Source organism: Stylophora pistillata, chromosome 4 (genome assembly GCF_964205215.1).
Source record: "Stylophora pistillata chromosome 4, jaStyPist1.2, whole genome shotgun sequence".
NCBI lineage: Eukaryota > Metazoa > Cnidaria > Anthozoa > Scleractinia > Pocilloporidae > Stylophora > Stylophora pistillata.
The window spans coordinates 43723036-43749537 of NC_142522.1; the positions used below are offsets into that span (position 1 = coordinate 43723036).

The 26502-nt window shown below is 40.0% G+C and overlaps 4 protein-coding genes, 1 long non-coding RNA gene and 3 pseudogenes across 5 annotated transcripts in view; 5 read left to right on the top strand and 3 right to left on the bottom strand.

Annotated features, from left to right (window-relative positions):
• The window catches only part of LOC148733887 (uncharacterized), a 31844-nt gene extending 19986 nt beyond the window's left edge, over nt 1-11858 (top strand). Inside the window, exon 3 of the long non-coding RNA XR_016000222.1 lies at nt 11244-11858. This is a non-coding gene — a long non-coding RNA (uncharacterized LOC148733887). The remainder of the gene's footprint in view (nt 1-11243) is intronic.
• On the top strand, nt 749-2780 carry LOC111319104 (putative G protein-coupled receptor tkr-1; annotated as a pseudogene).
• LOC148733889 (uncharacterized) lies at nt 2707-4791 on the top strand (annotated as a pseudogene).
• LOC148733890 (cholecystokinin receptor type A-like) lies at nt 7504-9365 on the top strand (annotated as a pseudogene).
• A 1323-nt stretch (nt 11859-13181) lies between the features above and the next one.
• On the top strand, nt 13182-16079 carry LOC148733891 (tachykinin-like peptides receptor 86C). The gene is made up of 2 exons (XM_088758400.1): nt 13182-13212; nt 14361-16079. Exon 2 carries the CDS (start codon nt 14418-14420, stop codon nt 15507-15509), a length of 1092 nt encoding a protein of 363 aa, XP_088614526.1. The 5' UTR covers nt 13182-13212; nt 14361-14417; the 3' UTR covers nt 15510-16079.
• A 4870-nt stretch (nt 16080-20949) lies between these two features.
• LOC148733892 (uncharacterized) lies at nt 20950-21633 on the bottom strand. Its single transcript, XM_088758047.1, has one exon. The coding sequence runs from the start codon at nt 21631-21633 to the stop codon at nt 20950-20952; it is 684 nt and encodes a 227-aa protein (XP_088614173.1).
• Nucleotides 21634-22094: 461 nt separating this feature from the next.
• LOC148733893 (uncharacterized) lies at nt 22095-23279 on the bottom strand. The gene has a single exon (XM_088758048.1). The coding sequence runs from the start codon at nt 23277-23279 to the stop codon at nt 22095-22097; it is 1185 nt and encodes a 394-aa protein (XP_088614174.1).
• An 18-nt stretch (nt 23280-23297) lies between these two features.
• On the bottom strand, nt 23298-24560 carry LOC148733894 (uncharacterized). The gene is made up of 2 exons (XM_088758050.1): nt 24066-24560; nt 23298-23912 (listed from the first exon to the last, which is right to left on the bottom strand). The coding sequence occupies exons 1-2, from the start codon at nt 24558-24560 to the stop codon at nt 23298-23300; spliced, it is 1110 nt and encodes a 369-aa protein (XP_088614176.1).
• Between the last annotated feature and the right edge of the window lie 1942 nt (nt 24561-26502).

The following is a 26502-nucleotide window of genomic DNA, read 5'->3' on the forward strand; positions in this document are numbered from 1 at the left end:
ATTCGTGTTACCGTGCTTATTCGATTAAGCGCCCAACCTCGAATAAGCGCCCACCCTGAAGGTAGAAAAAGTTAATAAGCGTCCAACCTCTAAAAAGCGCCCACCCCAACACCTCACCCCCAAAAAGTACTTTTTAAGTGCCCAACCTCGAGTAAGCGCCCAACCTCGAGTAAGTGCCCACCCCCTCCCCCCCCCAAAAAAAAAACAAAGTACACAAGAGGAATACGGGGACTGATTATTACGGTACGGTATTTCTTTAATGGCTTACAATCTCTAGTTTCATTGTTTCAGTTTTACTTACTGAAAATGGTGAAAATCTAATAAGCGCTCAGCCTCGAATAAGCACCCACTGCGAATACGCGCCCACCCCAAAAGTCCAAAAATGAAATAAGCTCCCACCCCAAAAGTCCAAAAATGAAATAAGCTCCCACCCCAAAAGTCCAAAAATGAAATAAGCGCCCTGGGCGCTTAATCTAATAAATACGGTACATGTATTCGGTACTCAACAAAGAGGTCGTTATAACGATCATATATGTATATCGAGATATGAGATAAAAGACACAAGGACAGCAATAACAAATTTAATTATAATTAAACCAAAATAAAATTTATCATTCATATATTCACGGGTTTAAAATTCGGAGCCATTTGTGACGTTCAAAACAGTCGAGAGTAAGACTGCGGGAAAGTCTTTAACGAAACGGTTTCTCAACACAGTATCTTTTTTATGCTTATCTCTCTCGCAGTGGTGTCAACAAAGAGGACAAGAAACATCTACAACAAGTGCAGGAGGACGAGGAAACAATGCAGTTCATCAACGATACGAACATCACAAACGCAACCGAGCCCTCCACCGTGGAATCTATTATGTGGATAGAACAGTATGAAGAAGCAAAAGCTGTTTACATTTTCCGTGTGACCCTCTTCTCCGTTATAATCTCGGCCAGTATAATTGGCAACTCCATGGTTTTTTATGCTGTGTGGAGCATACCTTCTCGTAAGCCTCTATCCTACCATCTTGTCGCTAACATGGTCTTTGCGAAAGTCCTAAGTAGCGTTTGTTTGGCCGTTATGTTTGCGAGCTGGCAGAATCTGACAAACGCCGTTCTTCAAGAGGCCGCCTGCGTTTTGAATTAATCGTGTCGCTAAACTATGGAATACCTTACCTGTATCCACTCGTATTATTAGTTCTCTCAATCAGTTTAAATCTCACGTACTCCAACGCTATTCCGCTGCTTTTCGTACAAACTATGACGTCACTAACTTCAACACCTGGAAGTCGATCTGCTGCAAATGCAGCAGGTCACGTGATCTTCTATTAGATGGTAACTGTTGCTATTAGAACTTTCTATCGGCCGCATAAGGGATTTATTCATATAGTTTTCGTTTTTGCTTTTATTATTGTATATACTTTTTTATATACTTTTTACACTGTCTGTTGTTTACATAGTTAGTATTTGTATATTTCTCGTAAGGGCACACTTAATTTGGAGCCTCGCTCTGTTGTGTGTCCCGCACCCTTGTCCTCCGTTCTCTTCTGTGTCTTGTTCATATGTGTATTTTAGTCCTTTTAGTATTGTAAGTATGGTGAAAGCGATTAAATAAAATAAAATAAATAAATGAATACATTCCAAGTGATTGCTCTTCTCGTTGTGACCTACTCACTGGCTGCCATCGCTTTCTATCGATACAGATTCATTGTAAACCCACTTCCACGCGGACCACCAGTTAAGAAGATCAAAATTCTAACCATAGCTGGGCCATGGTTGTTGTCAATTGCATTCGCCTGTCCCTTTTTCATCGGTCTCAGGTTTAGAAATGGCAGATGCATCGAGCTGCCTATCACAAACAATGAGTACTATGCGATTATTAGATTCATCTTGAATTACGCATTACCTTATGTGATAATGCTGGCATCTTACGGAGCAGTGGCATGGAACTTGAGGAGGCGAATTGTGCAGATTAACCAAAGAAAGTGGACCTCGACTGCCGAATCGTCTTGTGTTGTTCAAATCGAAGATCAAATGGGACTACAAGATTTGGGACAGGACGCAAGAATGAAGGAACAGAGGAGTGTCGTGCTCGACAAAAATAACGAGAGAGACTGTAAACGAGACAACACAGACCCACAGAAAGATTTGCTCAAGATGATTTTTGTGCTTATTATTACTTTTGTTGTTTGTTATTTTCCGTATCAAGCCCATTATGTGTGGGAAAGGGTTTGTAAGATCGATGCGTATGAATTTCGATATCATCAACTCTTTATGGATTACAATTTTATTTTGATTTGCCTTCCCAGTGCCTTACATCCTTTGTGTTATGGAACAATGAACAGTTTCTTTGCTAAGGCGTTCTCAAGAATCATTCTCTGTAGATCTTACGAGTAATGTGTGTATTTCTGAGGGGAAATCCTCCGTTCAAGGGTTCGAGAACTTAAAAAACTTGTTCGTGGACAAATGTTTGTATTTGCACTACTCCATCCCACCCCATGGGAGGACATCCACCACACAGTAATCTCGTGCGTGGGAAATTAACGTCTCCTACCCCTAACGCTGAAGGGGACGGGGCCTACGGTTCATTCGTCCTTATCCGAGAAGACTAGAATATCTATCCATTTCTTGATATTATAGAAAGGCAGCAATTCACTTATTTTAAGACCATGAGTATTGGTCCGGCCGGGGCATTCGTACGGCCTGTTCTATTACAATGAGTGATGTAAGCTAGGTCCAAAGGGGTAATTATGTCAGAGTATTTCTTAAATACAATTTACGTCAGTGCGAGCTTTTGCGTTAATACCCCATGTGAAAATCACAGGAAAACTGTAAAACTGAAACCTCCAATGACGTAGCACTCTGTATTCAAAGCTGAGTTATACTGCGGATCGTTTTCAGCAAGCACAAATTAAAGCAAAGCAGCCTTTCCGATTGCCGTCTTAAATAACGACTTCTTGCCGCCAAGTGCATTGCGTATAAACGCTCTTCAGAATTACTATATCCCATTTGTGGCCTTGGTTGTAAATAGGTTCGCCTTTTATAAGGTAAACTACTTAGGCCCAATTCAAACGTCGAATTTCACGTGCCGAACTTAACTCCTATTTTAGTCGACTAAAATAGTTAAATGCAACATTTGATTCAACCTTCGAATTTAACTCTGTCTTATTCAACTCTGTTCGCTGTCAATATTCCCAGGCGCACTACTTAAGTGCTAGACGAAGACTTCTATTGAGCGTTTGCTTAATTGTTTTGCTGATGCTTTCGTTTTTGCTGTTTGCTTTTGCTTCGTCATCTTGGCTTCTCGTCATGATACTCTGACTTGATTCACTTTCCATCATTTCATTGAGACACGACCCACAATATGCCACAGATTTTCCTACTTTCCACCCAGGAGTGCCCTCTTCGTTTTCAAAAACCTAACACCTCATACAAAAGTAATCACCACACGTCAAACAACTAAATTTTGTCTTTGCAAAGCAAGAACTACAAATTCCTTCGTCTCCCACCATTTTTTTGGGCTGTTTTGGCTTTTTCGCGCATGGCATTCGCAGAATTCCTGGCGAGTTGTGGGTAATAAATGAATCATAATAATCTCCTATAATTCATGCATTAAGTTCGGCACATGTGAGATGTAACGTTTGAACTTGAATTAAAAGTCGAACCTATATAGATTATTCTCTGTTCACTAAATTCGTTGAACGAGGTGTGCCAGACGATTTATTGTTTCAATCACTGTATGTAAAAATAAAGGCTTCCGGTGGTTGAATGCTACGCAGCTGATTAAATTTGATTTAAGGATGATGTAATTAGTAACAGTAAATTAAAGTTCCGTTCAGTGAGTTTTTCTGGAAGGGCTGGAACTTAAAAGAAAATGCGCCTATAGGAGGCAAAAAGAAATACAGTCAGTTGAATCTTCTAGTTAGCGGGCGTAGAGGACAAGTGACCTGAAATATGAAATAAATGATGTTTATTACATTTTTAGTAATACATTGCACATTTTAATGAAAATTATCCACAGATCTAGAGATGTCTAGATACTCACCTCAGCAAGCAGCCAAATCAGCGCCAGGTGCGCGCCTGCAAATGTTCTAGTCACAGGAGACGAATAAATTTCCTATCTACATCTATCTTGGAGACTTTTTATTCCAAGTGCTCTATATGGAATTGTGATTTGGGGGTCTGGACCCAAGCTTAAAGATCTAGAAATGATTCACATCAGGGCTGCTAGGCTGATTCATAAGTTACCAAATAGTTTTAAGGATAGTGATGTACTTTCTAAGGTTGGCTGGGTGCCTTTAGGGTATTTTTATAAGCTCCGTATCTTAACTATCACATATAATGCTTATTATAATCTAGGGTTGCGGGAAATTAATTGTTTGGTGACCAAGAACTCTAACAGCTATAACTTAAGGAAATCCCTGAATGTTGTACTTAATAGGCCCAAAACTGAACTGGGTCGTCGGTCCTTTGCTCATAGATCTGCAGTAGCATGCAATTCACTACCAGATAATCTTAAAGATTCTCCAAATTTGTCTATTTTTATATATAACTTAAAACAATCCAAGCAAACTGTCAGGAATATTAATTTTGAAAAGGGAGATAATGTTATACAAAACATGAAACCAAATTTTCACTATTACTAAAATTTCATGGTTTACTTAATTAATTCAACTTATAAATTGTATCATATTTGTATTTTATATAATTATAGACTAATTACTTTAGGCAGGTCCACATCAGCTGTAAAGTTGCGTAAATTTTTAACCTGCGTTATCAAATAAAGTTATGTATGTATGTATGTATGTATGTAATATCTGTTGAACAGCAGGGGGCAAAACTTCGAGAACAATGGAAAAACACCATCGCAAGCGTATCCTTCTTCCCTGAATTATTTGTCAGGAGGGTAGAGACGACTGAATTGCATGGATAATCATGATAAGTAAAAGACTGGTGTAATTGCATTTAACGCTGAGCATTAGTCAATGTGTTGTAAATACCCTCAGGCCACAGACATGGTGACGATCAGAAGTCAAAACACCTTACACTGAATTCAATTTTTTTGTCAAGAAACTCGAGGTAGTTTTTGGCTGATAGGGCTCAAGAATAATAAAATCTTATAAGGTAAATGAAAGAAAGAGAAGGGAGAATGTTGCTTCATATATCTCTCAGAATCATCCATTTGAGGAACTTGCTACAGAGGGACAACTGAAAATGTTTAACTGACGGCACAACTGTTTATACTATTTTTTTTTTTCACCAGGATTTTTGTACATGCCAAACAAAGCAAGATCCATGAAAACTTTGCAGATTAATGGGACAAGGGACAAAATTTGTGCCAGCAAAGGAAAAGCAAAAACAAGCCGTACCTACACGGTCTAACCATTTGATAATAATTAGATTATGAGCTTAAGATTTTAAGACGCTTAAATATTGAGTACGAATAATCTGATTGTTTTACTTCTTGTTCAAAACAGAAGGCCCACGTTTCTGTGTTTATTTTTTTATTACAACCGCATACTATTAAGTTCCTCACTTCACCGTCTATTTTAAATCTCAAACATCTAAAATCATGATTCCCTTTTTTACAACTTTTTTTAAGATCAGGAGAGGTGCAACAACAACTGTAGAGTCCGACATAATCTTTGTCAGTTTTAAGCCAGCATCAAAAAGTATCATTTTGCTTTTTCAAATGAATGTTCCTAGTTTTACTCAGTTTAACTTCTTTTTCTTATTTTACTGTACCACTTCGAAAGAAAATTACGGCATGTCGTGTTTATCTGTGGAGGACGTGAAGCAAGGGTATGACGCAAGAACACAAAACTTTAACAAGAGACTTTAATTGAGACGCCAACATAGACATGGCCCTGGACACGTAGACAGATTGACAGGCAATAAAATATCATGTTTAATTAGTGGGTTTTCTTAATGTATGTGTGCCAAGTTTTTTGTCATTGTTTGCGAAGAAAGTAATCTTCCGGTCCAAAATATCGGATGCTCCTTCAGTCGGTAAACATTACATATTCGTCGGGTTCAATTGCAAATTTGCAGACAAATATCAAAGTAGGTCAAACTACAGACTGTACATAGGTAATATTCCTTTAAATTCTAACAAATGACGGAACTGAATTTTCGTTCATGAGATGGACCTAGGTATTTGCTCTTTCAATTTCAGGTGATCATTGATTCTTTTTCAAAAGAAATAACAGGAGTAAATACGCATCCGATCTAAACGATAATATGATAACCATCATGAAAACGTGCTTTTAAATTTTTTATTAAAATCAACTTGACGTGCAGAGGAGTTTCCTGAGAGCATGGTTGAAAAGGAGGAGGTTGTTCAGTGAACAGTGACATCTTGCAATCTCGTATTTGCTTTTAGAATGAATTTGTTTGTTGCCAGTTTGACTTTAATTTTCGTTCCTGTATATAATGCAGGTAGTTAATAATCAATGCTCTTCATGCTGAAGAAAAATAACCTTAAAAGTTCATTCAGTAGGGAAGAGTTTTAAGCCACTGAAAATATTCATGACAGAATTTTAATGCTGTTTTCATTTTCCACAGAGCTCCTCAGAGGTTATAGTTGTTCTCGTGTTATCACATGTGTTTCCACTTCCTGTGTTCAGTACTTTTAGATCCGAGGCGAGCGATGTGTCATCCTCTTTCTTTGGTAAATATGTGTACATCTGGCGGTTAAACGGTATACCCCTACCTTAAAATATGTCATAACTATTTTTCCCGATGATCATCGAAAGAACAGCTTTCAATACTTTGATAGCGAAAAGAAACGAAACTTAGTGAATTGCGCTAGCCCTTTTTCCCCCCACATATGCTTTCTTTAAAATCGGTTCACTGAAGTTGAGACAAGGAACTTCTTCTTATCGGAGGTATTGCGTTTAACAAAACTCATCAAGTTAGTAGGACGTACTAATTAAAACACTTTACTGCACGAAAACGAACATGAAATAAATTGTCATCTTAAATGGTAAGCTACGTAAAACTCAGCCTTTTCCATTGGTTTATATCCTGACAGCTTTAGAGCTGAATTGTAATTGCATTTGCGAAACAGTGTTTTATGCAGGTGAAAATTGTCCGTTGGGTATTAGTATTTCAGTTGAGCTTTGTTAGTCAACCGGCGGCTGTCACAGAGAAAGACAAGTAGAAGCACGCAGCGAAACTGTAGGAGTGAGCGGTAGGTAGTATATAATACAAAGTACTTTATTTTAGCTCATTCAATCGGGCCTTTGAAGTTCCGAAGAGAAATTTCCGTCGCAACCTAATACCGTGACCAACTTGTCAAGTGCATTTACTAGACACTTCGAGAGTAGAACAGAATGAAGTATGTTTTACTTTAAATTATTTTATAGCGCCTCTTGAAGTTTTGCTTACGAAAGGAGAGACAATGTTTCATGGTATTGTCTTTCGTGTTTTGGCCTGTCAATGGTTAGAAATACACTGAAATGAGTTCTTCACGTTCGTTTCAAATTAAAATTTACCGTGCCCTACCAAATTAAAGAAAAATTTAGAGGCGCAGAATAGTGCCGGCTTTCAGACAAAACATTTTATTCGGCTTTGCAATAATAGCATACACAGTGAACAATTTGAGACAACTTTTTTTTCAAAGATGACTCTCAGAAGAATAGCTGGATATGAAAATAGAAAGGAGAAATAATTTTATCTCATTTCGAACGCTATTAACTCTAATAATTGATATCTGTTTTCTAAATGGAACTTGGCGACAAAAGTAAACATCACTTTAACAAAATGTCCAAAAATCGGCTCCTTTGTGACACCAAATATTCAAACCAAACAATTAACGCAAATTGTTGGTTAACAGTCGGCATAAAATCGCGTTTTAATTATTGTCGACATCACTGCTAAACATTCAACGATATTCAAGTTTTGAAGCAGCCTCTTTGTTCAGTGAAGCTAAAATAGTTCCTTTCCCCTCCTTCAACTTTGAAGTGGCACGAAAGCTCACTAGTGATCAAAATATTCTGATCTAACAGTGTAATTTTAAACCTTTGAAAGTGTCGACAAAAAAAGACCAAACATGCCGTTCAACATTACAAACAGTACAAACTCAACCGAGCCCTCCATCGTGGAACCCATTACGTTGATAGAATTGGAACAGTATGAAGAAACAAAAGCTCTCAACATTTTCCGTGTGACCCTCTTCTCCGTGATCATCTCGGCCAGTATAATCGGCAACTCCATGGTGTTTTATGCTGTGTGTACCATACCCTCCCGTAAGCCTCTGTCCTACCATCTCGTCGCTAACATTGCCTTCGCAGAAATTCTACGCAGCATTTGTCTGGCCGTCATGTTTGCGAGCCGGCAGCCTACAGGAAACGCCGTTCTTAAAGAGGCCACCTGCGTTTTGATTACATTCCAAGTCATTGCTCTTCTCGTTGTGACCTACTCACTGGCTGCCATCGCTTTCTATCGTTACAGATTCATTGTAAACCCACTTCCACGTGGACCATTAGTTAAGAAGATGTTAATTCTAACCATAGCTGGGCTGTGGCTGTTGTCATTTGCAATCGCCTTCCCCTTTTTCATCGGTCTCAGGTTTAAGAAATGGCAGATGCGTCGAGCTGCCTATCATAAACAATGAGTACTATGCGATTATTAGATTCATCTTGAATTACGCTTTGCCTTATGTGATAATGCTGGCATCTTACGGAGCAGTGGCTTGGAACTTGAGGAGGCGAATTGTGCAGATTAATAGGGGAAATCGCGACCCATTGGTTGTTACATCCTCTTCTGTGGTGGAAACTGAACTCCAAGAGTTACGAGACTGCACGAGAATGGAGGAACGAAGAAGTGTTCTGCTCGACCAGAATAACCGGAGAGACAGTAAACCCGAAAACACAGACCTGGAGAAAGATTTGCTTAAGATGATTTTTGTGCTCATTATTATTTTTGTTGTTTGTTATTTTCCGTATCAAGCCCATTATGTGTGGGAAAGGGTTTGTAAGATCGATGCGCATCAATTTCGATATCATCAACTCTTTATGGATTATAATTTTATTTTGATTTGCCTTCCCAGTGCCTTGCATCCTTTGTGTTATGGAACAATGAACAGTTTCTTTGCTAAGGCATTTTCAAAAATCATTCTGTGTAAATCTTAAAAACACGATGATGAATATGTTCGTCAAGTCGAAAAATTCCTTGTTGGATTTCGAGCATTATTCTCAGGTTTTTTATCATTGTTGTTTCCGGCTGAAAGTTTTTTCATCTTGAGTTGTTCCTCACCGTTTTACTCTGCTCATTTCTGCTGACTTTATCTTAAAAGTGACTTGTTAACCAAGCCATTATTTCAGATACAGACTGATCATGAAGATAAATGTTTGTGCAGCCCGCGTATTTTGCGGCAACAGCGATAGTGGACGATACTTTTGTGCAACTTACAAAGGTGAGCGATACAACAAAAGAAAACTAGTTAAGTAAAAATTAAGTTTGACTTAAATTGCATGATAAATGTTTGTCTTTTTATTGGTGACAGCGAATTTGTAGATCACTTTTCCGGTTTATTGTTATGGCATTCAATAAATTTATAATGACAATAAGGACGTTCCCAGACGACTGGAAATATGCAAGGATTACCCCTCTTTATAAACAGGGTGACCGCGGTGATGCTAACAATTACCGCCCAATATCGGTGATTCCAATAATGGCGAAGGTGTTTGAAAGGATAGTTTATGAACAGTTATATGCCTATTTGGAAGAGCACGATATTCTATGTCAAAACCAATCAGGGTTTCGTGCTAATCATTCAACAGTAACAGCTTTGTTGGAAGCGACAGATTCTTATATAATATTGATAACGAGAAAATCAATGGAGTTATTTCTCTAGATTTGAAAAAAGCTTTTGACACTGTTGATCATCAGATCCTTCTATCGAAACTAAACTATTATGGTATACATGGAAAATCTTTCAGATGGTTTCAGTCAAATTTGGAAAAGCGAACACAAAAATGCTCTGTCAACGGGTCGCTATCCAAAAGCTACTCGTTGACTTGCGGTGTCCCTCAAGGGACCATCCTCGGTCCATTATTGTTCTTATTATATATCAACGATCTTCCAAATTGCTTATCAAATTGTAAACCGAGAATGTATGCCGATGACACGCACCTCACATATGCGGGAAGCAATCTTGAGAACGTTCAGTTTTGTCTAAATGAAGACCTAGAAAACGTCTTCAACTGGCTACAAGCGAACAAACTCACGTTGAACATGACTAAAACCGAATTCATGCTAATAGGGTCGAGGCAGAGACTGAATACTCTCACAGCTTCACCAACAATTAGAATGAACAATACTCAAGTGAGCCAGGTTACAGCTACAAAATCGCTTGGTGTAATAATAGACGATAAACTCGATTGGCATAGTCACATCGAAAAACTAACGAAAAAGATCGCCTCTGGTATCGGGGCCCTAAAGCGAATTAGGCACCTGATCCCAGCATCAACCTTACATCTCATCTACCAAGCTTTAGTAAAACCTCACTTTGATTACTGTGACATTGTTTGGGGTAGCTGTGGGAAAACGCTACGAGACAAACTGCAGAAATTGCAGAATAGAGCAGCCCGTGTGTTGACATACTCTAACTATGATGCTGATGCAACTGAGCTACTCGAGTTTTTAGGGTGGAAAAATCTTGCACGCCAGCAGGAAATCCATAAAGCCACCATGATGTTTAGATGTCTGCACGGGCTAGCTCCAATGTATCTATATTCAAAGTTTACGTGGCGTGACTCTGCTTATGACCTCAGGGACTCTGAAAATAAGCTTAATGTTCCACTACCGCGCACTAATTATTACAGAAAAAGCTTTAGCTACAATGGCGCCACATTATGGAACAGTTTACCTCGCGATATAAGGAACACAGAGTCTCTGGGGTCATTTAAACGTAAGATCAATGACATTCTTTAAGTCTAACGCACGGCATTCACGGAAAACAGCTTTAGTGTTATGGTATGTAGTTTTAATTTTAAATATCTTAGCGTATGTGATATGTATTTTTATAGGCTGATAAATTGATCGTGTCCAAATAAAGATTACAATACAATACGATGCACTTACGAAAGTAGCCGCGTAGAGTCTTAAACCACTATGGGGAAGTCAAGGATTATGGTTGTATGCGATTGTTTTATGGGTGATATGTAGTTAAAATGGAACACAGGTGGAAGAGTGAATAAGCTATTTCTTATTCCATTGCTAATATAAATGTTAATTATTTCCTTTTAGGTTTACTCAGACGCTACCCTCGTTTTTCCGCTTTTGGTGGCGGAGACCTTTGCCCGGAATTTTAAAATGGATACCTAGGATTGAAAGAGTGTAAGGGAAATGGTGAAGAAAATTAAAACATCGTTAATATGGAGACAAATTTTAAAGCTTCGAGGAGGCTTTGAGCTGAGTGAAAAGATGGCGCGCGTAGTCCAGATACATTTTGTCACAGCAGTAATTGAAGTTTGCATAAACAAAGAGTTCCAATATTCGTTGGTAGTGGAAAGTGAAGTGAAGTGAAAACCTTTATTAATTTATAAGGCTCAGGGTAGCCCCTTCAGACGCAAAAAGCTGTCTGTTATCAATGGGAGCCCTGAGCAACAACATTAAAACATTACACTAAAACAGGAAATAATATAAATAGAGAACTATTTACAAGTAAAAGATTAAAAGATGTATAACACGAAATATCATTAAGATAATTCGTTAAAAAGAGTGCAACCATAATAATAGAAGGATCTTTTTGCAATCTCAGTTCTCACAGCAGGCGGATGTAAGAGGTTGCTTTGTCTAGTAGCACGCGCATGGATTGTATTATTACGTTTAAAATATTGTTTGGCGCAAGCTGAAAGCAATCAAGACAACTTAGTGATCGAGACAGTAAAAAAAAAATAGCTGTACATCTACAAAGGCGAACGATTCGAAAAAGACGCAATCCCTGATGTGCGTACTCATTTCCACAAACTGAGACATTTCAGTATACACACTATAGTTCCTGTCACCCACAAAGAATTAAAAAAGACTTCATAAAAGGGGGGACCCTTAGACTTCTACGAACAAACTCCTCTCAGACAATATTCGAGGAGAAAATTACAAATTAAGCGCATTTGCTAAAGAGAGGCTACCCAGACGACCTCATTAGCACAACTCTCTCAGAAGTGAATTAAAAAACAGGAAATTCGCTCTTCAACAGAAACAAAAGACGAACCAACGAATCTTGCCTTTTGTTACACAATATCAACCATCAGTGCCAAACCTAAAGCAAATTCTCATGAGACACTGGCATTTAATAGAAATACAACCACTACTGAACGAAATATACAAAAATCCGCTTCTCGTATTTTACAAAAGAGGACGGTCGCCCAAAGACATACTCGTTAGAGCCAAACTTTGAATAGGCTACTCTAAACACGCCCTGGAGAGTCGCCTGTCAACCCCATTTTACATTGATAGCCCAATAAATGTGAAACCCCCCTTTAGGTGAAATCTCCACTAATGCCTTTAAAGTGGTATGGTTCTTATATGAACTAGAGAGCGGGACACAGCAATTTGTCGGCATCTCCAAGGCTCTTCACGCGGAAATCTTTCTATAACTCAGAGATATCCCGTTAAGTGACTAAGAAATCTTTTTCCTGCCAATATCCTCAAAAACTTTAGACTACTTAGACGATATTATTTATAATAATAATAATAATAATTTACATTTCTAAAGCGCTAAAATTATAAAATATTCTAAAGCGCTTTACAACATTATTAACTACAAATATTAAAATGATAAACGACAAAATATCAAAACAAACTGTAAGCCAGCTTGAATAGATGTGTCTTAAGCTTTGACTTAAAAATCGTTACACTTGGACTATTTCGAATTTCAAGCGGCAGTTTGAGAAATTATAGTCACAAATATGCTCTCCAAGAATTTTCTGGCCTACCAAGCCTCGCTTTCGTGCATTTAAAACCAGACCGTTTCCGCGCGGCGGCCATTTATGAATAAGGTCTATAAAAGGCCTTATCTTTTGTCGGCAGGACCTCCAGTTCTCTACTGAAATATTCAGTTAATCGTGCTTGGGAGATCATTTTCTGATAAACAAGTAGAAAGTTCTTGCGCCATCTTTACGAGATATAGTGAGTGTTGTTTTGGAAGACTGAGAGTTTACAATAACCGCAGACAAAATAGGATTGGTGTGATGAAATTCAAATCTGGATTTTTGTAAGTGTGGTTTAAAACAATTCCCAAGCCAAGAAACAAATTTTGACTTCTTTCTATGTAAAAGACAGGAATTTGACTGATGATATTGATCTACCCTCGCAAATAACCCTAAGGCATTAAAATTGTGCCGTTCACTTTTGATCAAATGTGCAACGGTACTTCTTAGGATACACGTGCAGTAACAAAAAAAACATGTTAGCTCTGGGGAGCTTTGTGAGTGACGTGAAGAAAGGCCGAAGTGCTTCTCTGTTTTTTTAATAGGCTGACGGCTGGTGCTCTCAGCAAATTGTCCCATGTGTGTTTAAAGAGCAGATGCATATTTTGCGCTTTGAGTTGTCTCTACAGAGTAAACTTCTCTTTAAGTTTTAAAAAATCAATATGCCGATTGAAAAGAAATTTTTATGTCGCAACCTATCCGAAGTGAATTTTGCTTAAAGCATTAGATGCGTCGTAATCGATATTTCGCGTGAGTTTTTCTCCCTTAAAACACTAAATGAAAAGGCTGCACCGCGCAGATTTTAGTTATAATTGAATGGCAGCCAGCTAAGAATTGAACTTTATCCCTATCTATCGGTTGGATATCTTTAATAATTTACCACCATGACTTCCTCTGACAATGTTTACAGGGTTATTTATACCCCACGAATGTACTTCGGGAATCACTGGGAGTTGCGATGTTTGTGTGATTTAAAACTGTTGCATTGATTTTGGCCCTGTACCAGCTGAGTTTGTAATATCCGCGCGTCGTTCTCGGAGAGATCTTTGACAATAGCAGGTTTTATAATTTATCATTGAATCGTCATTCATTTGTCACTAGTCTGAAAATTTGGCGTGATTTGTGTTATTCAATACTCAAGAAAGAAGTCGTCGGGGAAAATATTTAAAAAGTCTTACTTGTAGTGATGATAATCGACAAATGTATATCGAGGTACGAGATACAAGATACGAGGACAGCAATAACAAATTTATTTATAATTAAACCAAATTGAATTTCGTCATATGCATTCATCTATTCACGGCGGGGTTTAAAATTTGAAGCGGTTTGTCACGTTCAACATCAACAAAACAGTCGAGAGTAAGACTGGGGGAAAGTCTTACTCTCGACTGTTTCTCACTATAATATCTTTTTATGCTTATCTCTCTCGCAGTTAAGGTGTCAACAACGAGGACAAGAAACACAACAAGTGCAGGAAGACGAGGAAATAATGCAGTTCATCAACGATACGAACATCACAAACGCAACCGAGCCCTCCACCGTGGAATCTATTACGCGGATAGAACAGTACGAAGAAACAAAAGCTCTCTACATTTTCCGTGTGACTCTCTTCTCCGTGATCATCTCGGCCAGTTTAATCGGCAACTCCATGGTTTGTTATGCTGTGTGGAGCATACCTTCTCGTAAGCCTCTATCCTACCATCTTGTCGCTAACATGGCCTTCGCGGAAGTCCTAAGTAGCGTTTGTTTGGCCGTCATGTTTGCGAGCTGGCAGAATCCGACGGACGCCGTTCTTCAAGAGGCCGCCTGCGTTTTGAATACATTCCAAGTCATTGCTCTTCTCGTTGTGACCTACTCACTGGCTGCCATCGCTTTCTATCGTTACAGATTCATTGTAAACCCACTTCCACGTGGACCATCAGTTAAGAAGATCATAATTCTAACCATAGCTGGGCTGTGGCTGTTGTCATTTGCAATCGCCTGTCCCTTTTTCATCGGTCTCAGGTTTAGAAATGGCAGATGCATCGAGTTGCCTATTACAAACAACGAGTACTATGCGATTATTAGATTTATCTTGAATTACGCTTTACCTTATGTGATAATGCTGGCATCTTACGGAGCAGTGGCGTGGAACTTGAAGAGGCGGATTGTGCAGATTAACCAAAGAAAGCGGACCTCGACTGCCGAATCGTCTTGTGTTGTTGAAATCGAAGATCAAATGGAGCTACAAGATTTGGGAGAGGATGCGAGAATGAAGGAACAAAGGAGTGTCGTGCTCGACAAGAATAACCAAAGAGACAGTAAAACCGAAAATACAGACCCAGAGAAAGATTTGCTTAAGATGATTTTTGCGCTCATTATTATTTTTGTTGTTTGTTATTTTCCGTATCAAGCTCACTATGTGTGGGAAAGGGTTTTTAAGATCAATGCGTATCAATTTCGCCATCATCAACTCTTCATGGATTATAATTTTATTTTGATTTGCCTACCCAGTGCATTACATCCTTTGTGTTATGGAACAATGAACAGATTCTTTGCTAAGGTATTCTCAAAAATCATTCTCTGTAGATCTTATGAGTAATGTGTATCTCAAGTCGTAAGTAGGACATTGGATACGCTTACTCATTTTTAAATAGGACTCAGTAAAAGTCCGGGACTTGTCAAAGTGGCGCTGCAAATGCCGCCTGGCAGCCATCTTGGACTCGAAAGAAGTAATTCTGTCAGAATATTTCTTAAATACAATTTACACATAGTTAATCGAGGGGAATACACCCATCCAAATCATAAGAAAAGTGTAAAATTGAAACCTCCAATTAAGTACTGCTCTGTATTCATCGATCAACACTAAGTTATAATGAGGATCGTTTTCAGCACGCACGGATTAAAGCAAACCGGCCTTTCCGATTGCCATCTTAAATAACGACTTCTTGCCGCCAAATGCATTTCGTATAAACGCTCTTCAGAATTACTATATCTCATGCGTGGCCTTGGTTGTAAATACGTTCGCCTTTCATAAGGAAAATTACTAAGACTAGAAAACTTAGAGATCATTTTCTGTTCACTCAATTCGTTGAGCGAAGTTTGCCAGATGATTTATAGTTTCAACCATTGTATGTAGAAATAAAGCTGATTAAAGGGTTTTAAAATGTAATCAGCGACTGTAAGAGTTCTCTGGAATACTTTAGGGAAACATTCGGTGAGTTTTTCTGGAAGGGTTAGAACATTAAAAAATGCATGTATAGAACTGATTCTGAGGGCAAAAGAAATACAGTTGAATCCTGATGAGGCGAAGGATGTTCTAATTATCGGGCGTAGGGAAAAAAGTTATCAGAAATTTGAATAAATGGTATCTATTTTATTTTTTAATCAATACATTACACATTTTGATAAAAATTATCCGCAGAGATGTCGGGTTAAATACACGTTTCAGCAAGCAGCCAAACCAGCGCCTGGTTCGCGTCTGCATTACAATTCACGTCAGTGAGAGCACTCGCGCGTCAATACTCTCCCAATTATGGGAGACGAATCTGCGTTGGACAGCAGGGGACAAAACTTCGAGAACAATGTAAAAAGCGCATAGGATCATCATAAAAAAAAAACTGGTGTAAGTACTTTTAATGCTGAGCGTTAGTCGATGTGTTTTAAACATCTTCAGGCCCACAGACATGGTGACGATCAGAAGTCAAAACACAGTTTGCGGCTGATAGGGCTAAAGAATAATAGGGTCTAATATGAAAGGAAGAAATGGGAGAATGTTCCTTCATACATCTCTTAGATGCTCCTTCAGTCGGTAAACATTACATATTCATCAGATTCAATTGCAAATTTTTGAACAAATATCAAAGTACAGACTGTATATGGATGACATTTCTACAAGTTCTAACAAATAACGGAACTGAGTTGTACGGTCATGAAATTGCCTGAGTACGTGTTCTTTCGGCAATTTAAGGTGATCACTGATTCTTTTAAAGGAAATAACAGGAGTAAAAACGCATTGATCTCAACAATAATATGATAACCGTCATCAAAAAGGGTTGTTCAATTTTAATTAGAATGTGCAGAGGCGTTTCCTAGGATACGAGCGTGGGTGAAAGGCATCATGACACTTTCATTAGCTATGAGTGAGTTGTGCGAGTAATAAGTTGATAGGCGCCTTTTCCAGTGGCTGTAAGCAGTTGAGGAGCTTTATCTTAGTGCAAATTCCCGATTTAAAAGATTTCCGCTGTCGCGTTTTCACAGTCCACATGCGTAAGATTGCGTTTAAAAAAATTACGCACGTTGAAATGAACGTTGACCAAACGTTCCCATAATTCCACTTCGAGGTTGTTTTCAAGACGTTTCCGTGCGTATTACGCACGTGGCAATCTTGGGGGCGTAGAGTTTAACAGCTTTTAACTTTTACGACCGTGACACCGTTTTTCGCACGCGTTTTTTACGCAGCAGTGGAAATTGCTTGCGTGGGCTTTCTTTACACGCGTTTTACTTACGGGAAAACTTATGCAACACCGAAAACACACCTTTATTACTCTGGTAGCACTTGAACGGCTTTTGAGGAAGTAGAATTCGTTAAAAGCTCTTGTTAAGTTAAGTGAAAATCTGCTGGAAAGGCTGGCGAAAATTGAGTAGCAGATAGTATCCTGAATATTCAGAATGATTTCAACTTCCTCTGTTTTTAACACGGCATCTTTAAACCACAAAATTGTTTGAAAGATGGACTGAGTTTGCCAAAAAAAATTCGGCATTTGCAGAAAGTTTGGATTCTAAGTTAATTGTCTGTTGTTGTGTAGACAAGCTGTGTTTGCACAGTGATTCACAGAGAAATTTTCCCGCGCGATCGTTTGACAAGACCAGCTTTTTAAGAACAGTTTTTTCGTGCCCTTTGATTGCCGCGCTGGTTTTTCGATACTAACAAAGACGCAGAAAGGACATTTTTAAAATAAAAAAAGAATCTTTACACGACGGTTGATCACATACGTTTTCGCTTATAGGGTTCCTAGACTCTTCCTACTTCAGCTGAAAGATAATGCTTTTTAAATCTTTCTCCATATTAGCAGCAAGTTTTGATATCTTCTAATCGTGCTTTCGCAAAGATTGATTCGATGAAGGAGATGGCATCCTCATAAGAAACAGGCGCCATGAAAATGAATGAAACGAACTAAAGTATGGCTGGTTTAGCTTCTAAGTTTTCTAAGCTTCAATTTGCTACTTTTTTCTTCTAATAACATTTCTTCCTATGAGTTGTTGCAAATCTATCTTACTGCAAAATTTTGCTTTAATACGCACGTTATTTATAATACAGCTGTACTCGTAACAGTATATATACTCCACACGACTGTCTTAGAGAAATATAAAAATTTGACATCTCTTCTGTAGCAGTACTGTCAAAGTCTCATTTCGCTCGACTAAAGTTAAAAAAATTGAAATATTTATTTAATGGAATGATACTACTGAAATAGGCTCAGCTAAGGTTAAAAAATTGAAATATTCTTTTATTGGAATGATACGAAGAAAGGTCGAAGTTGATGCCAACTGGAAAGCATACTAACCTAAGCAATAATTCACCACCGAAATAAGACATTAAATAATTGAATTCATAAAATGATTACGAAGGTCAGAAGGATAAAAATGGAGCCAACGAGAACGTGGGAAAACGGGAGTGACCAATCAGCGATTGGTTTTTTTTAATATCTAAAGGCTAATAGTTTCGAAAGAAACTGTTTGGGGCTGCGTTGGTGGGGGTAACGAAATAATTTGGATATATCAACAAAGTTGAAATGGTACATTGGCCACCGTAATGATTACAAAAGCTGACGTTTCGAGCGTTAGCCCTTCGTCGGAGCGAGTAGAGGAATTGTGGGTTGTGTGTGCTTTTAAAGGCAGAAAGTGGAGCTACTTTATTGGTTTTTAATATCTTTCGTTTGATCGATCGGGAAGGTGGCGAAGATTTTCTAAATCAATTATGGAGCATTTTGACGCACCGCGAACTTTATCTTTGAAAGCCAGATAATCTACCAGAAATATACAGTACTTTATTATCCAACTACACCTAGACGAGTACGAATAACGCCATAGACGAGTACAAATATCACGCGGTATTTGTACTCGTCTATTGTAGTACCGGTTAAACCACAGGCAGCCCAAGCTCACTACTAGAAAAGCGGACGTGATTCTTACCGTGTTGCGCAACGTTTTATATTCATAAAGGTTTGTAGGGGATGTTATCGGTTTGCCTTAAAAGAGAGAAAGAAATGTCTTGTTTTGAAATAAAATGGGCTTACCTTATTGCCTTGTTGTTTTCTTTGTTGATTCCTAGCGTCTCAGACCATTTTGAAGCGTTTTCGGCGAGTTAGCTCTATGTTAGTGTTCAACTAATCAGACCATTTTGAAGCATTTTCGGCGAGTTAGCGATATTTTGGCGCTAACTCGCCGAAAACGCTTCAAAATGGTCTGAAAATAAAGGGAGTCGTAATTTAAACTAGGATACTTCTACGCTACAAGTAAAGATAATTCTAAGTTGTATTTAAATTAATTGAAAAAAGGTGTAAATAGCTAAGAATAATGATATAACCAAGGATAATCTTAATTTAATATTAATATAACAGTAAAGCTAATAGGTTATTTACAAGAAATATCTTACATGTATCTTCTAAGATAGTTTTAAACTACAAATAAAGATAATTCAAATAAGGCTAACATTGGTATAACTTTAACTAAGGAAGGATATAACTTGGAATAATTTAGAGAAAAAAAATAAAAGAAACTAAACTACTATTAAACATTTAATCTATTTGTCAAACTAGTCACTAAATCAGCTATATACAGAGGGATTTTGATAGTAGTATTAGTTAGTTGACACAGTACTGGAGCTTCCCATGAATTCTTAAAGTCAGAAAACAGAGACGAAAGTGGTCACAGAGAATTCTCCTCTTGATATCATGGAGGATATAACGGATTATACCCTCATGACTTTCATTTCCATCGCGAAAAGTAGCATTATTGCGAAATTTCCAAATGCCATACAAAGATCGTTTTGATCAGAAAAAGGGCCAGTCGCGCATTTTTTGGGCTGACTGGAGCCTAATGAAAAAAGAAAACAGAAGTACAAGACGGGAAGAAATTACCAAGAAGGGAGGAGATCACAGGAGATAAATACGACCACACTTTTTTAGCAAGGGAACAATTAAGAAAACAGTGATCAATTGTTTCTTTTCGAGAACAGTAGGCACATTTATGAGAATCAATATAGCCCCAATGTTTTAGGGAATCGCGGACTTTTATGGCCCGAAGGACAATTGACCATAGCACATCATTCTTAAAGTTTTCAGAAAAATCTTCTCGAACCGATTTCCAAGGACTGTTAAGTTTGAAATCACTGGGGTAAAAGGCGGACAAAAAACGATGAAGAATCGGGGAAGTAGAAATCTCTCTTAGCAGGGCCTGATAGCATTTCTTAGAGGTGAAATCAAAGTCTTGCCACTCTTGGCGGGATACAATCCCGCGAAGAGTGGTAAGCGCGAAAAACATTTCTCGCAATATGGTGTGGAATCATGCGAACTCGGAGTGGAATTGTCACGAAGAGAATGCCACTCCGGCCGAAAAGAAGCAAGCCTAAACCCTAGTAAGTATTTAGTTAGGTAAAAGGACTTTGATTCGGGGTTAGAAAGATTAGACACTAGAGAAGCTAACTTTAAGGAGTTGTCGAAAACGTACAAAAGCTAGCGTACTCACGATTTATTTTCTTGGTTCGATTTTGCTAATACACTCCAATTAACTCCCTCTCACAACTCTCACGTAAACACACACCACGTCTCATTGTAAGCACGTGGAGCGGCACTATGTATGGGGCAATAAGACACGTGCTGCCTACATGCGGTTTGGTTACGTAATAGATTAATAAATGTAACGTACAGTTTCCAGCACCCTCCCCCATATGATTTGGGAACAAGGCATATGCAAGTGGAACTGACTCCATAACACAACAAGAAATAAGTATAAAAATAATGTTTCTTTAGTAAACACATTCAAGCGTCTTGCTCTGCAATGTCCTGTATTCGCTGACGTGCTGCCACAGCTGCATCTCGTCGCGGCCGGAACTCCAATGCAGTTGGGTTCAAAGGTGGGTCATTACAAGGCAGAGGGTTTCGGTCGCAGGACAACTCTAATGGATAGAGATGTTGGATTGGGCGTTCCATGAATCCTCTGCCTGCTCTTAATTTCACTGCCCTAACAACACCATCACGTCCACTGAATAATTCTTCTACTACCCCCATGGGCCACTGATTTCGGTTTCGCTCTTCAGACTCAATGATAACAACATCTCCTACGGACAAGCTGTTAGGTTTGGTGTTGTGTTTAAGTTGATGCCTCTCTCTCAAAGCTCTAAGGTATTCTGTGGTCCAGCGACGCCACATTGTATCTTTGGTAGCTTTCAAGAATTTCGCACGTTTCTTCAAGTCGCGGTCTTCAAGCCGATGTGGCTTTTTTTCAGGTAAAATGTTAGCATTCAGAAACACGAAGGAGTTGGGTGTTAGTGCAGGGAACTGCGGGTCATCCTCCACGTAACTAAGAGGTCGATGGTTAAGCGACACCTCGATATCAAGGACTACTTCGCAGAGCTCCTCCCAGCTTAGCAGACCCTGACCCACAGACTTGTAGAATGAAGACTTGAATAAGCCAATGAGTCTTTCGAAGTGTCCTCCCACCATGGCGCTCTACTCACGTTAAAGCGCCAAGTAATGGATTGGTCACTGAAGAATGAATGGAACTTCTCATCCTCATTCACTTTCGTCAGCCACTTTGCTGCAGCTGTGAGCGTAGAACCGTTGTCTAAGTAGACAAGAGATGGTCGACCTCTCCTCGCGATCAGACGTTTAAAACTCTTGATAAATTCGCTTGTTTCTAGGCTGGGAAGCACTTCCAGGAAGATTCCGCGGGTAAGACAACAGGAGTAGAGTATGACGTAGGCTTTCTTCCCTGGCTTGCACTTGCCACTATACTTGATTGGTCCTGCGAAGTCCACCCCGATGACATCAAAAGGTGTACTCCCTTTTGTACGTGACTTCGGTAGATCACATGGTGGTGGGTCATGAAGGGCCTGAGCTTGGAACCTCTTGCATCCAAAGCAGTGCTTCACTACTCTCTTAGCAAGCCGCCGAAGTCTTGGCACTCAGAACTTTTCTCGTACTTTAGCCATAGTCATGCTGACTCCCCCATGGAGAGTTACCTCGTGCGCTTGTTTCACTATTTCCACTCTGACAGAATTAGAATCTGGTAAGTAAATTGGATACTCACCCTGAATGCGTCCTACACATTCCAATACACCATCGGCGTTTAGTTGTAGATTCAGTTGTTCCTGGTCACGGGCAAACTTGATCGTCTTTGCCCCTTGGCTCTGTGCTCGCTTGATCCAGGACATTTCTTGTTGCTGAATTTCTTCGGTCGTAAGAGGTCCTATGATCCTCTCGGAAGGGTGACGAGAATTGTGTTTGAACCGCAAGATCCATGCACAAATTCTCATGGCTTTACGCAAGCCGAACTTCTCGAGAACAGTGTCAAAGTCATTGTTTGCTTCAACACCGAGCGCGAAAAGTTCTCGTTGAACCTTCTTTTCTGCATTGCTGTCATCCGTCGCCTTTGTCACAATATTAGCAAGCCATTGAGATCGGTCGGATAACCACGATGGACCTTTCCACCATAGCTGTGCTTCATTCACACTGCCACCTCTGCTCCCCAGACCAACAGGGTTTTCGGATGTCGATACATGTCTCCACTGCGTGTTCGGGTGGCTCTGGATCTTTTTAACCCGATTAGCCACGAATTGGCGGTACTCCCCGTCATCGTTCAGCCAGTGTAGGGCTACAGTGCTATCGAGCCAGCACTGTATATCCTCCGTCATACTGAAGCCTTCTAGCGCAACCCGCACATTTGTAGACAAGTTTACTGCCATATGGCCTGACACGAGCTCCAAACGAGGAATCGTCAGACTTTTCTCGGCAAACAACAAGAAACCGGAAACCAGTCGAGGGCGAGCCCAGGGGCGTGTCTCTATTGTTGTAGCGAACAACATAAAGCAATTAACTGTGATAACGTCCAAAGCATTGAAGAAAGGACGCCTCTGTAACCACAGCATACACAGCAGCACACACACCGTGAATAGTTGCATCACCAAATGCATGAAGTTCAATATTGTCGATCGGTTCCTGGTACTGAACAAGACTGCGAGGAAAGTACACATCATCCGGTGCATTCTTCTCCCATTTAGCCACGGTTTCGCAATCCCCTCGGGAAGTGGGGTATCCCAGCTCAACTTCATCTCCCTGGTTTCTGGACAGTATTGTTTCTCCTCTAACATTGCAGGTGACACAAGTCCTCACGGCTCATAAATCTTCGCTAAGTTGGCGAGGATGCCCCGCTTGGTCAATGTAGCAGGCTGAGATGGGAGTGAAGCATGTAAAGTGTCATCCCCTTTGTCCCAATTGAGTCCCAGTAGTTTGCACTCTCCACGAGCTGATGATGCACCAAGCTGTTGTTTAGCAAACGAAGGCTCGTCATCGGTACAGTCGCCATATAGTTCTGGCACGTTTGAGTGCCATTTGTGCAAGGTGAACCTTGCACAATTGAAGATCTCTACTGCATGATGTTTGAGCTGTTGCGCACCTTCCATAGTAGTATCACCGGTAATCAAATCATCTACATACAGACTGTTCTGAATCTCTTGTACAGTCCCTGGGTACTCAGACCGCACACTTTCCAGGTGTTGTTGTATCACGACATTGAGTTGGAAAGGAGAAGGACAAAGACCAAACACCACTCTCGTAAACCTCAGCACTTCTAGTTCTTCGGTCAATTTGTCTTTAATCCAGTGGAACCTCAATGCGTCACGTTCACCTTCCTTAACACGTATCTGTAGCAAGGCCTTGCGCATATCTCCGGCAACTGCAATAGGATGGAATCTGTTGCTGACAATAACATTCCATAGCTCATTCTGTAGTGGGGGGCCAGTGTGTAAACACTCATTCAAAGAAGGCGCACCGTCATACGCACGGGTCGAGGCGTCATATACCACTCGTAGCTTGGTTTATTCGGCATTCTCGCGTATTACTGCTCGGTGGGGCATGTAGAATTCTTTGCCTGTTACCTTCGCTGGTACCTTCTCAACCACACCTTCCTCTAACTGTTCCCGAATAATCTCGTCGTACTGGTCTAGCATATCAGTTCTCTTTAATTTCCGTAGAAGAGACTTCACTCTGCGCACACTGCCCGCACATTTATTGGGCAACTCAGGACAGTTCCCTTTCCAGGGTAGTCCAGTTTCGTATCGGCCGTCTGGACTCCTAGCCAGTTGCTTAAATTCTTCGTGGACGTCGCTCTGGTGAGTAGATAGTTTGTCCTCTAGTCCTAAGACATCTAGGGCGCAGAGTCGGTTGTGATCCACCGTAGAATTCACGGCAAGGTACGCGTTGCCTAGATCTGTTCTGGGGGACATTATAGTCCACCCGAAACGTGTACGCTCTGCTACTGGATCTCCTCTACGTCCGACCCGTAAACGATCACTTGTCCGTATCTTGGCAAAGTCATTAGCGCTGATAATCACGTGCACCGGTAAGCGAGCCTTTGTATCACTATCGTCCATTTTAACGCCTCTCAGGTGAGGGTGATTTTTTACGAGGTCGGAATACCTTGGGTTGTCTAAGGTCAACAGTTCCCTTTTTTTGATTTTCGTGACATTCACGTTTAGGGAGAAATCTCCAGTCACGGAATGTATGACAACTTCGTATACTTGCATAGTTCTGGTTTCAATGCCTGTAAGCATGGCAATTTGACCAAACTCGTACTCTTCCCTTTAGCTTTAAGTAACTCAATCGCAGTTGACGAAACATACGAATGGCTAGCGCCACTGTCCAAGAGAGCTCTGAATTTATATCCACCCATGTTTATGACTACTACGGGATGAATAACACTGGAATCGCCCATTAAATTTGCAGTCATACCTGGTTCTTGTCTGTCCTTCCTGTCACATATCGAGGTGTGGTGTTTCCCATCGCAAATTTTGCAAGTATTTCTGCTCTTACAATCGCTGGCCCGGTGTTTGGCTCCGGTACAATTGAAGCACAAGCGCTTATCGGTAAGTATTTTCTTCCTTTCTTCAATGCTTTGGACGTTATCACAGTTAATTGCTTTATGTTGTTCGCTACAACAATAGAGACACGCCCCTGGGCTCGCCCTCGACTGGTTTCCGGTTTCTTGTTGTTTGGCAAGAAAAGCTCTGGACTGATCTCGACGGAAATTTGAACTCTTTGATGTCGGTTCATCTGAAATGGGATTATTAGTCGTCCACTTCTCCAACGCCTCTAAGAATGCTACAAAAGTCCATTCACACCAATTTTCATCTATCATAGCAAGTTCGTTCTTTATTACCTCAAGTTTGTCGAATGTAAATTGAACCGCTGCGTCCAATTTGGATAAGCTCTTCAATGTTCGCAATGACTCTACATTGATCAGTAGTGCTTTGTAAAATTCAAGTATCTTCTTTTCGTTTCTCTCGCACATAGTGGGTAGTTCCAAAATATTCCTAACCTACGTTCCCACGACTTCACTCGCTTTCCCATATCTTCTTGTAAGTAAATGTTTAGCTTTTTGGTAACCTTCAGGCGTAAACGGAAGACCGTCGATGAGATTTCGCACCTTCATATTCACTAATTCCTTCAAGTAAGAGAACTTTGTGACTTCAGGGGCACTGGAATCATCAATTTGACTTTGGAACTGTCCCCAAAAACGAAGCCAATCTTGCGGCGTCCCGTCAAATTTTGTGATCACGAGCTTGGGCATTCTCACCACGTTGCTAGCCATTTGCCCCTGCATAGTTTCCGGCGGTTCCGTTTGAGCTTGTTTCAGCTCCACCTTCTTCTTCTCAAATTCTAATTCCTCCGCATGTGCTCGATTAATAGCTTCTTGTTGTTGCACCATTTTCTCTTTCTCTAGTTCGACTTCTCTCTTGTGCTCATAGAGCACGGTTGCGTGTTTCAGATTACGATCGATTTGCTCAATTCGTTCTTCCAGTTCGCGTATACAAGCGTCTCCTTCGTTAATGACTAGCTCGATTTCGTCGGCCCATTCTTATACCGCTTCGTCGTCTTCGCCATTCGTGAACTTTTGTTCCTCAATGGAATCGTTCAACTTCACTACCGTGGTCACTAGGGCTTCAACGGAAACTTTGTGCCACTCAAAGGCCGTTCGGTCGTCTTTCTTTAAGAAATCTCCTCTCTTCTTCAAGCGAAAATTCAACGACTTCAATTTGCCCTCAAGTTCGGAAATCTGTTTCTCCATGATTTCCAACGCTGTCCTGGCGGGGTCACCACTCTGTCGAAAACGTGCAAAAGCTAGCGTACTCACGATTTATTTTCTTGGTTCTATTTTGCCGTTACACACCAATTAACTCCCTCTCACAACTCTCACGAAAGCACACACCACGTCTCATTGTAAGCAGGTGGAACAGCACCATATATGGGGCGATAAAACACGTTCTGCCTACATGCGGTTTGGTTACGTAATAGATTAGTAAATGTAACGTACAG

What these genes read in the sequence shown, in the direction of transcription:
- LOC148733893 (XM_088758048.1), bottom strand. Translation starts at nt 23,279, where the DNA reads ATGTTAGAGGAGAAACAATACTGTCCAGAAACCAGGGAGATGAAGTTG.
- LOC148733892 (XM_088758047.1), bottom strand. Translation starts at nt 21,633, where the DNA reads ATGGTGGGAGGACACTTCGAAAGACTCATTGGCTTATTCAAGTCTTCA.
- LOC148733891 (XM_088758400.1), top strand. Translation starts at nt 14,418, where the DNA reads ATGCAGTTCATCAACGATACGAACATCACAAACGCAACCGAGCCCTCC.
- LOC148733894 (XM_088758050.1), bottom strand. Translation starts at nt 24,560, where the DNA reads ATGGACGATAGTGATACAAAGGCTCGCTTACCGGTGCACGTGATTATC. An exon ending in TTGAGAAGGTACCAGCGAAG is followed by an intron (nt 23,913 to 24,065) that starts GTAACAGGCAAA and finishes CCCCCACTACAG; the next exon opens with AATGAGCTATGGAATGTTAT.